Here is a 14,928-nt window from a genome sequence, read left to right as displayed (position 1 = left end):
TTTCCATTGAGGAGAGCTCCGACTGGACTGGAGCCCCCTACTCAAGCCCTACTGACTGGCCCCTTGGTCCCACAATGCTCTCCTCACGTGAATGTACAGCCATGCTCCTGCTCCCTTTCAAATGATGTCCCCAATGGAACCTCACCATCATGCATATCAGCTCTATTTTTCTTTATTATAAAAAGCCACAAAAAATCGAATAAACTTTTGAATAAAACCCTGTGTTTTGTCGTTTTGTATTTGTTGTCAACATTTAGGAATGAAACCTTCATTCTTTATAAGCAGTAACTCTTGGTGCAGTGTTGTTGAGTGCATAACATTTGCAACTTTAATAACATTGATAAAACAAGGCAGAACAATACAAGAAAGGGACATTTAAGAGCAATTGTTTACAAGAAGCTCATGTGAAACAGTGGAGGCTGGTGGGGGTACACATCAGAAGAAGAGCTCATTGTAATGCATGGAATGTGGAATGGTATCAAACCATTTTGAATGGAATGTGGAATGTGGAATGGTATCAAACAGAGTTTCATAACCTTCCTCATTCCATTTATTACAATGAGCCCGTCCTCCGATGTCTACCTCCACTAGCTTCCACTGGTAATAAAGTGGTTTGTGACAAATGGAAACCATCTGACATTCTACAGGAGGATTGTAGTAAAGTCCAATAAACCACATTCCTGTAGAGCTACTGTATATCCATAGATATAAGAAAAAAAAACTACATTTACAACATGCATAGATTAAAACATGCAGTATTTGCATCTCTCAAATGATCACGAGAGAACAAAACTTGGACATTAATAGGTCAGAAATGTGAGACTCTGTTCTTTTTTTATCCAAAGACTTTGTCCTTTGATGAAAATGCATACATGTCTGAAAGACAATAACAAATCAGCCATCTCTGAGAGAGACAGGATTTTCAGGAGTACTTCTGAAAAAAAGGAAATCCAAAAGTTATCAGGACAGACATCCCAATGAGACATATCAGTTTTGGAAAATGTTTACCAGATATTTCACCAGAAATCCAGGTGAGGAGGTAGTGGACACTCACCTCCATGACTGAGTAGATCCAGTTGAGCAGTTGGTCCATACTGTAGTAGACCCCAGGGAACCCTGGGCGGGCACAGCCCATACCCCAGCTCACTACCCCCACTAGCTGCCAGCGCCCGGACAAGAACACCAGCGGACCCCCGCTGTCACCCTGAGAGAGAGAGAGAGAGAGAGAGAGAGAGAAAAAAAAAAAGCCATTAGTCATGACAGAGAGCTGCAAAAGATGGCATCTTCAGATGTGTGGGAGTCTCTAATAATCCCAAAGGCATCCATTTGTTTTGCTTTGAATTAGTGTAACCCTACCTGGCATGCATCTACTTTGCCCTCCAGGTGCCCTGCGCACATCATTCTGGGAGAGATGGAGGAGCCGTAGACAAAGGGGCGGGCACACACATCCCTGTCAATCAAGGACACAGTGGCCCTCTGCAGGACAGGAGAGATTTGACCTTGGGACAGGGTAAAGGACAAGAGAGCTAGGGAATAACTACTTGCACCATGACCATAAAGCTTAGACATGAGTCAGTTTCAATCAAATGAAAGGTTGTTGGATTAGTAGACATGCTCTTGCCCATTGTCCTAGCCTCTTCTCTGTCTGTGCTGCCTTCTATTACCCTCCATTGTGCAGGTGTGTCCTGCCTCACCTTTCTCCGATCGATAGCCCCAGCCAGTCACCACCAGGGGGTCTCCTGCCCTCAGAGACGGGTTATGGGGGGACAGGCACACTGGGCGGATGGTGTCTGCAGAGACATTGTTGGTTACTCAAATGAAAACAATGCAAAACAATGTACCCTATGAATGGGCTACCATAGGGGTTATGGTTGAGGAACGTATGTAGCTGCAACCAATAAAATGTAAACGTAACCTTGCCTATGACAGCTCAGTGTGAAAATGACATATTGGGTAAGTAATAGTGCAGTCTTGGTAGTTCCTCTTTATGGACACTGGAGGGCAGTATTGTAATGTAGTGCAGTTTTCCTTCCATCAAGCTTAGACATGAAGGTTGTCTTCTAAAGTAATTCAGAGTAAAGCCCATAGTACCTCCAGTAGTGACAGGTGCAGCATGGCGATGCGTCTTTATTGATGATGATGGCTGCTACAGAGATATCCCCAGAAGAGCCCATGTGGGTCCTCCCCAGCACCACCCACCAGCGGCTCAGCTCCCTCTCACATCTGTGTGTGTGTGAGTGTGTGTGATGAGAGAGTGAGAGAGAGAGCAAGAGAGAAAACAAATCTGAGCAATTGAACAATACCTATTCATTATCTATAATTTCATAGATTATTTAATTGTCTATTATCCTCTAACAACTACATGTATCTGTGCATCATTGAACTGAGCAGAGCAAGTACAAGTCAGTGAAGTGTGTGTGTGTGTGTGTGTACACACTGACCTACTGAAGCACTGTGCAGCAGTGATGACCCAGGTGAGGGACAGCAGGGAGCTGTCCGTCTTCCTGCAGGCTGACCTGCCATGGGCACTCCTCGATGGCGGCGTCATTGCCTCCCACTACACGATCCTGTCCCACTTCATACTCCCTCCAGTTGGGTAGCCTGATGGCATCCACGACCCCAGAGCCTTACCTGCTGGTGAGAGAGGTGCGAAGGTGGGCCTTAGCCTCTGCTCCAGCTCTGACAGCACTGAGGGAGACTCTCAGAGACAGAGGCAGGCTGAGGGACCAGGACTCTCTTGCTTTTGGGGTTCCTGGTGAAGGAGATGAGAGGGAGAGTATTCAGAGTCGTACTGCTGTAGGGCTTAAGGCTGACAGTGTTGAACAGAAGAAAACTGTCTGTGGGGAGCTCTCACAGTGTGTATCCTAGCTGCTGACAGACACTGTGGGTGTGGTGCAGTCTCCAGTCCTCGGCCCACACACACTGAGAGAGAGAGAGAGAGAGAGAGAGAGAGAGAGAGAGAGAGAGAGAGAGAGAGAGAGAGAGAGAGAGAGAGAGAGAGAGAGAGAGAGAGAGAGAGAGAGAGAGAGAGAGAGAGAGAGAGAGAGAGAGGGGAGGAGATGAGATGAGATGGCGGGTGGTGTTTACTTGGAAGGTGGTGTTGGCTGGCCGTCTGACTGGCACAGTCGGCTTTGTCCATCACATGCCCTCGCCAGGGGGGGATGAACCACAGGGACTGGGAGCAGAAGTAGAACATGCGGTCAACCTGGAGCTTGACTGGAGGACACAGAGGAGGGGGTTGAGGTCGGAGGGGTAGGGGAGATGTGTGAAGAGAGAGGACAATGGAGCATCCTAATAAGTCAATGGGAGTTTTCACCTGGTGAAAATGAATGAAAGGAAATTATACAGTTTTAAACTAGATAGAGGAGAGACCTACTGAGGTACCCAGCCATTGCCAGTATCCCCAGTGGAACACACAGTGATCAGGGTCAGCCTCCTCTTGGCCCTCTGGCTATGGTCCATCCGGGCCACCGTAATCTGCCTCTTCTGCTGTTTAGGTATGGTCAGAGCTGCAAGACAAATGAGAAATGCAAAACACTTCAATTGGGCACTTTGTTAGCCATGTCCAAAAAAGCACCAGGAAAGTTAATCAGATTGTTCAACACCTATTCTTTGAGATTAATATCAATGAAATTCTGTTTTGTTTAGTTAAAGCATCACACAAAGCTATTTAAGCAATAGAACTAGGTCATATAGTGCGCCACTCACCTTGGGCTAGATGGAGATGTAGGAGCTGGCTTGGCAGCCTTTGCAGCAGTGGGCGATTCAGGCTCTAACAGAAGGGGCATCAATGGGTGAAACATCTGTGCCTCAAGAAATTCAGTGAAATAATCTGGATTCATTATGGTCACAAATTGCATTTCATTAGACTTGGATGGCAAAATGAACTGTGTAATGTGTAACATTATCTCCCCATGAAGAAGTCTAGCTGATATTGCCCTGTTGATAACATACAACTGTCTGTCTTGTCCTTTGCCAGTGTGTCCTAGCTGTCCGGCTCTATCCTCTCTCTCTCAACTCCTCTACAGAGATGTCCGGTAGTGTGTCTGCCGAGTCCTGGAAAACAACCATCAAACAGATGCCACAATGCCATTACTCCCAAAAGCACTTACTGTGCCTGAGTGACCAATCAGTATGCTGGGCGGGACCTTTGCTCATCAAGCTAATTGGTTTGGTGTGAGGAGGTGAGACGATTAGTGGTGATAGGTGGTTTGGGGCCTGACTGAAATAAAACTCAGAGCTGTGCCTCTATAGATTGCTTCAGATAATGATGACATACTTGTACCAGTGTGTCTGTCATCTTACAGTGAAAGATGGCCGTCCTGCTAACTGATACTGTGTACAGTGATGAGTAAGGGATTTTGACTTAGTGACACATCTCAAAGAAGCAGCATGGTACTGTATGGTGTGTCTAGTGTGTGCAGATAAGATCCTGGGGCATGTTTACATGAAATGTCACCATAATCCAGCCAAGGGAATGTGGCTGCAACATGTTTTTTTCCTTCATTTGTCACAGTGTTCAGAATGGGGGATGGACAATGCATACAGGTATGTCTGGCCCGTCGACTGCCGATGATGTAGCTTCAATATTCTACTCAAGTGTGAATCCCTTCAAGCCTCTTCTACTAATGTTTAGTATTTCAAACAATATCCATGGATGATAGCTTAATACTGTGTGGCATCTCCAGTGAAGTTGGCTCCTCTGAGGAGGTTAGGTGCTAATCTTAAGACGACTGTTTGGTCGTTTGGTCGTTTGTTTGGTCTCGTGATACAGTACCATTCAATTAGAATGCTGTGTAATCGTCCTCGGTCAGCCATTCCAAACAAAACATGAAAATAGTTTTTATAACCAGATTAAAAGGAGTGCTGTAAAGCTTGTGTGTGCCTGTTGTGAGCTTGGTCATACGTCGTGTCATACACTTTAAACGCTGGAACCAGTTTGGCGGGGGGGTGGGGGGGGAGGAGGAGAGAGGGTGTGAGCGAGGGTTGGATACCTGTTCCTGCTGATTCTCAATAAGTGATTCTGAATCACAATGAACTGACACTGACAGCATTAGAAGCTGTCGTAGGAGCTCTCCTTTAGAAGTGAACCAGACCTCAACGAGACCGGCTCAGACCCCACTGGACCCCAGAGTGACACATGGAATATGATCAGGTAGGTGGACACCACTAAACATGTAGCCTAGTTTAAAGCCATAGAGCTGAATTGGTAGACCGGCTCATGCAGTGCATTGAGTAGAAGATGGATAAAGAGGCAAGACTCATATCCACTTGTTCGCACAGTTATGCTCTATAGCTCATCAACAGTGTATGTTGGGTAATGTCTATCTATTGAGTTTAAAAACAATCTTTAGTTTGGGAAAAAATATTATCAGTTCTAGTAAGTTTTATACAAGATAGTTTATGTCTGTCATATCCCTTGATAGATCATCAGGCATGTGTAGATTATATTGATTTTAATGGGAGTTCTATAAAGTTGGTTGTGTATTAAAGAGATTTGTATTAAGGAGAAACCAATCATTTATATTCTATCATTTCTGTATAATCTCTGCCACTTAAGTCAGCTGTGTTTCATTGATTTGTGATGCACAACTCTGTTTTGGGTCCTGAAGACCTTCACTTTCTAAGCAGAGGAGGAAGTATTGGTGGAATGTTGAGGAAGTGTTGGTGGAATGTTGAGTGATACTCGTAAGGTCACATGGTGTTTTTGATGCTGATGGGTGTGTCTGTATGTGTATTAGAAATGAACCAGAATGTTTAAACCACATTCAAACACAGTTTCTTCATACTGTAATGATGCTTGTCATGACTCATGCACCACACCTGCACATTCTCTCTATTGTTCAGTTATGCTGTTTGAGCATTGTCAACTATATTAGTGTATATGTATATAAAGTTACTTAGTAAAAAGTCAGTATAAACAGTGCCTTAGTCTTCACCCCCTTGGACTTTTTCCACATGTTGTTGTGTTACAACTGGATTTAATTTAGATTTGTCACTGATCTACACAAAATACCCTATAATGTCAAAGTGAAATATGTTTACAAATGTGTGTAATTGATTCTATGCTAATCAGAGACCCTATAAAAACATGAACTATTATCCCTGCAGTCAGATGGACTCAATTCAACTTATTGAGTGACTTGATGAAGACGTTTGTATTTGAGCCGATTTAGTCATAGCAAAGGGGGCGAAAACTTATTGACTCTAGACATTTCAGCTTTTCATTTTTAATTCATTAAATCTATTCACAGTAGATCAGTAACAAAATAAACAATATTTTGAAGTCAGGTTGTAAACAACAAAATGTGGAAAAAGTCTCGGGGGGTGAATACTTACCGAAGGTACTGTAAATAGTAGTAAAGCAGTAGTAATAAACAGTGGGTCCTCCTGTTAAGGGGAATGCAAACAATATGTAAATGTTGCAACTCATGCCTCGGTCTATAAATAAGGAAGCTGGGACAAGAACAAGGTCCTGGTGGAACCTGTTTTCTGGTGTGTCAACTAAAAGCTTGACCAACAATCACCTGTACTACGTGTTACTGTTGCTTAGTGATTGCTACCTCTAGCTGGGCAGTGAGTTCCTATCAGGCATTCCTGCAGCAACACACACAAACCTCACTGAGGATGTAGGACTGCAGAAACATCTCCTGTCTGATTGTGGTTGCAAAGCAGCAAGGAATGCTCCAGTACTAAATGTCTGTATCTCTATGGATTTGGTTAGTTGTGTGTGTCGGGGGGGGGGGGGGGGGTTCTAGTTAGAGTCATGCTGCACCTGACCTTACCTACTGGTTTCTCTCTCCTCAGCCCAGTGTGGGTCCACCCCCATACTACCCACCAGCGGTGCACACCCAGCCCCTTCCTCTGTATGGGGAGGTGGTAGGGGCCAGAGTGTATCCTGACCCCCCATCCCAGCCTTACTACATCCCCCAGCCAATGCCACATGTCAATGTGGTCCATGTCGCTGCGAACAGCGCCTGTAAGTCTTTCCCCTTTCTCTGTCTTTATGCCCTGTGTTACTTCCTCAACCTTACTGTCCCTCGCTCAGAATGATCTCTCTCTCTCCTTGCCTCCTAAACCTCTAAAACTTGAACCTAAAAGTGTCCCTGTTCTCTCTCCCTCCAGCCCCTGGCCCTAGGAGGAAGAGCCTCTGCGGTGGGAACAGTGTCCGTTGTTTCGGAGGCTCAGGGGGAACCACTCTACTGCTAATACTCGTGGCCATCGGTATCTGGCTGGGAGGTACAGTCACATGACCAAACATGCATTATGACAGTTACATTTAGCCATCAATTACAACCATGTGGACAAAACTACCCTACAGTAGCATATGGAATATATGTTGTCTATGACAGAAATTACATTGTGTGGTAATTTATTGTATTGTGTGATAATTTATGGAGTAATGCAATGATATTGCATTGCCTGTATTGAAGATACTGCTCATGGCTCTGGGTATCCACTGACCTCTACCCTTTGACCTCTGACCTGTGTACAGTGCGTTATGGCTCTACTCTGGTGACGGGCTACCTAAGCAAGCCCAGCGAGGTGGAGAGAGACACCTGCCCCTCCTCCGCTAAGGATTGTGACGACCGACGGGACTGCAAGCTGGGAAGTGACGAGACCAACTGTGGTCAGTCTCACTCTACACACTCTGTGCCACGATAGCTTATCAAAGGCCTCATACAATCTGAATGAATATAACAGGAGCAGGGAACTATTAAGTCAGTCAATAATACTTAAATAAATAACCTATATAGAAAAGTGGTTACCTACCATAAATCAGTTTCTGGTTGTCACTCTGATCACTGGCTCTGATTCAGTCACCTCTGTAACTATCATCCATTGAATGTCCATTGAATTGTGTGTGTTTTGTGCGTAATTCAGTCAGGTTCGGGCCAAATGGGGCTCTCCAGGTGATGACAGACACAGCTGGCACTTTCCTCCCTGTATGCAGCAGTGGCTGGAACAAGGGGCTGGCTGACCAGACCTGCGCCCAACTGGGCTTCAGAGAGTGAGCACAACACCTCCACCTCCCCTCACATCAAACTCACTAAACCTGGGTCTGCAGCCATGCCAACGCGCTCTTATACTACTATAAAATAATCTCTCTTTGTGTGCTTTGCTGCTCTCTAGTGGCCATTTTGAGGAACTGTGCATGCAGCCAATATGTGGCTATGCGGAGTGTGCCTAAAATGAAATGTGTATGTAAAGACAATATATGTTTCTGTATGTCTAACCTAGGAGTTATCTCACAAGCAATATTTCAAGTGTGTCCACCACCACTCTCACTGCCACAGGAAAGAGCTCAGACACCATCCAGGGAAAGGTGTCAATTAGGTAGGTACCTTTTGCTTATTCGATGCCGAATATGTATTCCTTTTAGAAAACACTTACATCATGAAACAGAATGTATGTACAGCAAAGAGGTAGGAGTAATACAACTGTGACCTCGGTGGTAGAGTGATTGAACTGTGATTTCCCTCCTGTGTTCCACAGCTCCTCCTGTCCCAACCAGCAGGCAGTCTCTCTACAGTGTTCCAGTGAGTAGCTTTTGTAGTCCTGGGTCTTTCCGTTCTATCCGTTGTACACAAAGAAAATCAAGGCTGATTAAAGAGCGCCATCTAGCTTCCAGTGTTTTGTTATGGTCCAGAGACACAATGCTTCTCATGTTTGTATAGGATTAGGTTACTGTACTATGGCCTTCATTGATTCATATCTCTCTCTCTCTCTCTCTCTCCCTCTCCCCATGGCAGACTGTGGCAAGTCGCAGTCCTCCTCCAGAATCATAGGGGGCTCTGCAGCGTTGTTGGGAGATTGGCCTTGGCAGGTCAGCCTCCACTTCCAGGGCTCTCACACCTGTGGAGGCTCCCTGGTGGCTCCTGACTTTGTGGTGACAGCGGCCCACTGCTTCCCCAGGTCAGTACCAGTGCTTCCCCAGGTCATTGTAATGCATGGAATTCCATGCATTACAGTAAGCCCGTCCTCGGATTCCTACCTCCACCAGCCTCCCCTGAACTGTACGGAGAACAGAACTGTAGAGCTGTATGACAGGGCTGGTAGAATACTATAGTGCAGTGTTAAGATAAGAGCAGAACTGGACCCTGAGCGGAGCTACAACTGAGGAGTTCTGGCTGAACTGAAGACTGAACTGAGACTGAACTAAACTGAACTGACTGACTGAGACAGAACATTGAGAAGACTAAACAGTGAAAAGTGCCTCTATATAAGAGTTCATTGACTTTCTCCTCTCTTTTCAGTAAGGACTCCAAGTACCTGGTGCCCAACAACTGGCGTGTGTACATGGGCACGGTGTCCCAGATACTGCTGCCCCCCGCGCAACTCGTGGAGAACATCATCATCCATGAGAGCTATGACGATGGCACCAACGACCACGACATTGCCCTGCTCAAACTCACACAGCCTGTCGAATACTCCAGTCAGTATCACCTTTACCCTATCACTGAGAAACAAACAAACTGCCGTCTGTAAGAGAATGGGAGTTGAAGGGTCGGAGGAACTGTTGAGCTCTGGACTCCGGGGCCTTGAGTCACGTTGCATGTATTTTGGGGGCTTTAATAGTTGTTGGCCCACCGAACTGGACCAGACGATGTATCACCAGATATGTCCAAATACAGCTGTCTTTGGGTAGAGACTAGGACATTGGTAGTAGTGATACTGTTTCACCATGTCTCATGATAATCAGCATAAACATGTATTGTTTCAGATGACGTCCAGCCAGTGTGTCTGCCTGCGCATGACAAGACCTTCTCTCCTGAGACCAGTTGCTGGACCTCTGGCTTTGGGACAACAGTGGATGGAGCAGGTGAGAGAATGTTTGGAGGCTGCTCAGTATAAAGGTGACCACGAGGAGGGGGAGAACAAGAGTAAGAGAGAGACAAGGTGTAATGTCATTCAATATGGTACGACGTGTCATGATATTATTGATTTGTTTGCTGTTCAGCTGGTGGTTCCCGCAACCTAATGGAGGTGGAAGTGGGCATCATAGACTCTCATGTGTGCAACAGGAACACAGTGTACTCTGGCCAAGTCACTCAGAACATGCTCTGTGCTGGGGACCTGAGGGGAGGCAAGGACTCCTGCCAGGTCAGTCTGAGAACCCAGGGTCAACCAGGGGGATTACTAAGTGTAACTACACTACTTATATTTCAGGGGAGGCTGGTGGAGGTACAAATCAGAGGATGGGCTCATTGTAATGCATGGAATGGTATCAATCATCCATTCCATGTATTACAATGATCCTGTCTTCCAATTACTACCTCCACCGGCCTGTCCTGTTGTATTTAGTCTCTACTAGACATCGCACCCCCTCTGTCTCTCTGTTGCTCTTCCAGGGGGACAGCGGTGGTCCTCTGGTGTGTAAGGACTCAGACCAGCGCTGGTACCTGGCGGGGGTGACCAGCTGGGGGGTGGGCTGTGGTCGGAGAAACAGACCAGGGGTCTACAGCCGCGTCACTCGCCTCCTGCCATGGGTCTACAGTAAGATGCAGGTAAGGAACCCTCAAGGACCCCAGGGAAGAAGCATGCCCAAACAACTCCCAGGGCACACAAATCATTTGTCATCCTTCTCATACAGTATTAATTAGTTCAGCTAATAGTAAAATCTAACTAGAAGTGGTTGGAGGATCATCTCACCAAGGTATGGGTTGTGATGGGATGGTTTCAACATGTTCTTTCACTTCACTCTCTGCCTCTCAGCAATCAAGACCATGATGTGACCACGGCGGCTGTCATCCAGACATCTCGTCTGGGACTTGACCATGGCATGAACACCAAGTCCCTGGGTGACATCAGACTAGAGACTGTTGTGAGCCATGGAACAATAGCAAAGAATGGAAAGCCCATTGCTTTTAGTGCTTCTAAACTAAAACCTTTAAGTAATGTGTTGTGTCTTTTATTTATTACAGTTAACGGTAGTTGTTTTATCTTGTAAGATATATATTTGCTGATGTTGCACATTGCATTCTTGTTTTTGTCAAACACAGTTTTGACAACACAATCCAGGGACATTTTTTTCAGTGGCTGTGGCATTTTTTTCATTAAAATTGTTTAATGATTAATATTACATTTGTGTTTAAATGTCAACTGAAAGTAGTTCATCAGTAATTGACTGCAGAGCATGGGTGTCATTTTGTTATTGACTGTAGAGAAGCATATCGCTTTTCCAAGTGCCCAGACAGAGTAGAGTTGTAGATGTGGTGCCTGTGGACCTTTTGTATAAGTCACCTGTTAACGCTCCAGGCCACAATGCCAAACTAGCGGAGTGGAGTTCCTGCCCTCCCACACACAGGACATGTCAGCTGTTTTCTTAACATCAATTAACACAAGTGCTGAAACAACTTCAGTTGTAATGAGGTGTGTGTGTGTGCGTGCGTGCGTTTGTGTATATTTATGTAATGACCAAACATTCAAATGACATTTGTTCCTAGAATCCTCTATCAGCTCAGTTTCCTAGACCAATCACTATTAAGTAAGATATGGTTGTGTTTGTACAACTGTTTGCTCTGTCCTTCAGGGCTAAAACCATAATATTAGTTGCATGTGTATTTGGCTTCATGGGCTGTAGTTCACAGAACAGCATCAGGTTTGAGATTGAACATTACAAAACCTTCACGTTTACATCATTGTCTTATTTTACCCACAGACGGAGTCTTCAGTTGGAGGACCCTCTATTCCCCTGCTACCTCACACTGGACTCCTCAGTGTGATTACTAAACCTCTTTGTCAGGTTAAAGAGAAGGAATGTGTGGGTCATCTAATCTTATCTAAAGATGACACAAACATTGATTAATCCCTGTCTTTAGGATCTGGCTATGGCTTGACCGTTCAACCAGCAGACCTTGCATTCTCAGTTAGTCAATCAGAATGAAATATCAGCTGTAATGGTAGGGTTTACCTAAGCCATTCAACTCAGGTGAGCAGTCTTTGCCGTTGGGCATGGTTGGACCTCTCAGCCTCTGGACTCCAGAGATCACATGAGAAGATATCTGGATATCCTTTATATGACCTTATATGGGATTAAACCTTAACCACTCACTCACCCAGAACTAACCCCTCTTGTCACTCAATGCTGCATTACTGTACTTGCATGCACTGCTGGAAAATGTTTGCGTAAAGAGTTAACAAACACTGTAGGAGACCTGATTAGACATGTGCCATTGTTTAGTCTACCCTGATACTCTGATGTCTATAAGTAAGTGACCTTCAGCATTTATCTGTTCGAGTCTTTGCAGGAAGTGTGTTTTTTGCGTGTGTCTGTGGGTGTGCGTGCGTGCGTTCGTCTGTGTGTGTGTGTGTGTGTGTGTGTGTGTGTGTGTGTGTGTGTGTGAAAGAAAGGGCAGGGCCAATCTTAACCCTGATTTTTTTGTAAAAGCTCACCCCTGCCTGCCCCTCTAACATAAAGTCAGTCTATCAGAAGCTCCCCACATACGCAGACACTATGAGTGCAGGTAAGTCAGCTGATCCTCACATTGTTACCAACAAATGTTCTAATCCTTTCTATTAAATGTATAATTGTGTATCGTTTAGTATTTAGAATTTAGCGTTTACAAAAAAACACAAAGATTATTTACCATTTGAATAAGACATACTCTGTATAAGTCTGTATACTACTGTACATTTGTTGAAATTCTGAATTCTAATGCCATTTCTTATATTTGTTTTGCCTCAGAAACACAACACCCCTCAGATTACGACTTTAACTATGGTAAGTGAATAATGCTTGCTGGGACTGTACTGTATATTGCAAAGTGTATGGTTGGCAAATAACATATACAATATATACAATACAGTATTACACTGTATGTTATGTTAGAGTTTTTATGATTAGCTTCTTGTTCTGTGGAGATTAGTAACTGTCTTTTTCTTCTTCTCTCTCAGACTATTCCTTATTAAGAAGAGGAGGGCTGATCTTAGCTGCAGTGCTCTTCTGCTTGGGCATTGCTATCATTTTCAGTGAGTGTCCTTGCTAGAGACATGTCATAGAGCAGACACATCCCCAACATGTCCAACATGTTAAAACATATGTATGGTATGGTATATAGTGGTATTGGAGAGAAGCCTTTGTGAATGAACGCTTGAATGATTTGTGAGCGATTGTTACGCTTTGACACATTTGTTATCTGTTGATGGTGAAAAATGAGAGTGAAAAGTGCTGTCAATCTGATTTAAAATACAATTTTGGAAAGAGCAATATCAGTGTGCTGTGTGATGTGTAAGCTACCACTGTTTGGACTGTGGTTGTCTCACTGTACCCCTCTGCTGACACAGGTAAGAAGCTCAGCTGTGGGGCAAAACGGAATGCAAAGTAAGAACATACAAAATCTTTTGAACATCATACACACCTATCATACACTCAAAACACCACACCTATCACACACTCAAACAATTTAATCATTAACATAGCATAGATAGAGTCACACTGACCATGGTTCATTGGTTTAGCTTGTGCTGTGTTGTCTACTCTTTACAGGGCTGTGAACACTGCTGAATTTTGAAACAAGGTAATGCAATAAGCTGACCTAGCAACATTTTGATTTGTCAGTAATAACCCAATGATTAGTCCGTGACAATGTATACCACAATCTAGTCCAATGTCTAGTCCAGTGGGTTATATGGAAAGTGTCTAAAATGTGCTTTGTTCCAGACATCTATGATTCGGGCCAAGGACATCCTTATGATGACATCACTGTGCCATGAGCCTTCATCGATTCATCATGTCATCATGACTCCTGGAGGAGCAATATGAAAAATAAAGTTCTGAAATGAGGCTGTATGTGTGGCTACAATACAATGTTATGGGGAATAAAACATGTGTCATTGTATGTTAATTTCCTGAGAATTATGATAATAAGGTTATGTAGCAAGGTCATGGAGATCTTACATGACAGTTGTGGTTGGAATTTGGTCCTGTCATCTAACAATGAACATGCCATCTATTTGAACTGGTTGATTTCAGCACTGTCTGCTTGTGTTTTAAACAATTTCGAAATGTTTTCTAGCCTTGACACTTTCAGACAACTACAAGGTTCAAAACAAAATTGTTACAAATTATTATAGGCCTATTTTAATTTTTACAGAGTGTTACTGAGTAAAAAAAAACGACAAAGAATGTACAGTTCTGTATCAGGTGCAATCGAGGCTTAAACCAGAGGGTGGCAGCAATAACACATTTATTCAAAAGAATTCAACTCGTAGGCTTCCCGGGATTATACTGTCACAAATCAAAATAGACACAGATTCCAGGAGATCAGGCAATTATGGGTGTGTTTCATATTACTCTATACCGTAGAGTTAATTGTGTTTTTAGCGTTCATCTGCCCATTTGACAATTAACTAATGGAATAGCCAACATTAACAATTACTGCCTCAATTCAGGTTGAGAACATTTCGGCTTTGTATTCGCAACTTTATCGGTAGGCTTGTCTTCATAAACGCATCAGGTAGGCTAGGTTTGCAAGCCTATGTTGAATTGAGGACCATGTTAGGATAGGCGTCAGGAAATGCAATAAATGTTATCGAATGTTGGCGATTGTTCAACCATTTAACCACTGTTCAACCATTTAACCATTATTCAACCATTTAACCAGTCTTAATTTGAACCCAACCCTGCACAAGACAAGAACATGGAAGGAGCCGTTCAAATGCCAATACATTGCATTGCATTTGTGAAAATTAATGTACACAAACTGGGACAACTATCCTATACTATTGAGCATAATTTGCCCTAGTAAAGGCTCTGTCTAATTTCAGGAAATATCGACTGGGATTTCTAAATAAGGTCAATGTTTTTATGTAATCAGACTTGATAAGTCCTTACATAGGCTATAATGCAAACTTGCAACCTTCTACCATAGCTGATTCTGTACAGGGGTCCTTGAAGCTAAATCCAGTCCAGTCCAACTATTTCCC

The 14,928-nt window shown here is 44.0% G+C and overlaps 1 protein-coding gene across 2 annotated transcripts; it reads left to right on the top strand.

Annotated features, from left to right (window-relative positions):
• Positions 1–5,027: 5,027 nt before the first annotated feature.
• tmprss13b (transmembrane serine protease 13b) lies at positions 5,028–12,365 on the top strand. Of its 2 annotated transcripts, XR_014555064.1 has the most exons (14): positions 5,028–5,155; positions 6,808–6,979; positions 7,126–7,239; positions 7,496–7,630; positions 7,885–8,011; positions 8,242–8,337; positions 8,497–8,540; positions 8,754–8,916; positions 9,258–9,436; positions 9,725–9,823; positions 9,962–10,104; positions 10,353–10,508; positions 10,717–10,825; positions 11,663–12,365. XR_014555064.1 is itself a non-coding variant. In XM_083697496.1 (13 exons), the coding sequence occupies exons 1-13, from the start codon at positions 5,141–5,143 to the stop codon at positions 10,729–10,731; spliced, it is 1,458 nt and encodes a 485-aa protein (XP_083553622.1). In that variant the 5' UTR covers positions 5,028–5,140; the 3' UTR covers positions 10,732–12,365. The 2 variants fall into 2 exon arrangements, 1 of the variants encoding a protein (XP_083553622.1); XM_083697496.1 differs by having other exon boundaries at positions 10,717–12,365.
• Positions 12,366–14,928: the final 2,563 nt, after the last annotated feature.

Source organism: Argentina silus, assembly GCF_951799395.1.
Source record: "Argentina silus genome assembly, chromosome: 2".
Taxonomy (NCBI): domain Eukaryota; kingdom Metazoa; phylum Chordata; class Actinopteri; order Argentiniformes; family Argentinidae; genus Argentina; species Argentina silus.
The sequence above is the reverse complement of the archived record's forward strand: the minus strand, read 5'-3'. Positions and strand labels throughout refer to the sequence as shown.

Excerpts from the sequence above, each read along its gene's own strand:
- tmprss13b (XM_083697496.1), top strand. Across the intron at positions 8,338-8,496 it reads CAGGGAAAGGTGTCAATTAG|CTCCTCCTGTCCCAACCAGC; the intron begins GTAGGTACCTTT and ends TGTGTTCCACAG. Across the intron at positions 9,824-9,961 it reads GACAACAGTGGATGGAGCAG|CTGGTGGTTCCCGCAACCTA; the intron begins GTGAGAGAATGT and ends TTTGCTGTTCAG.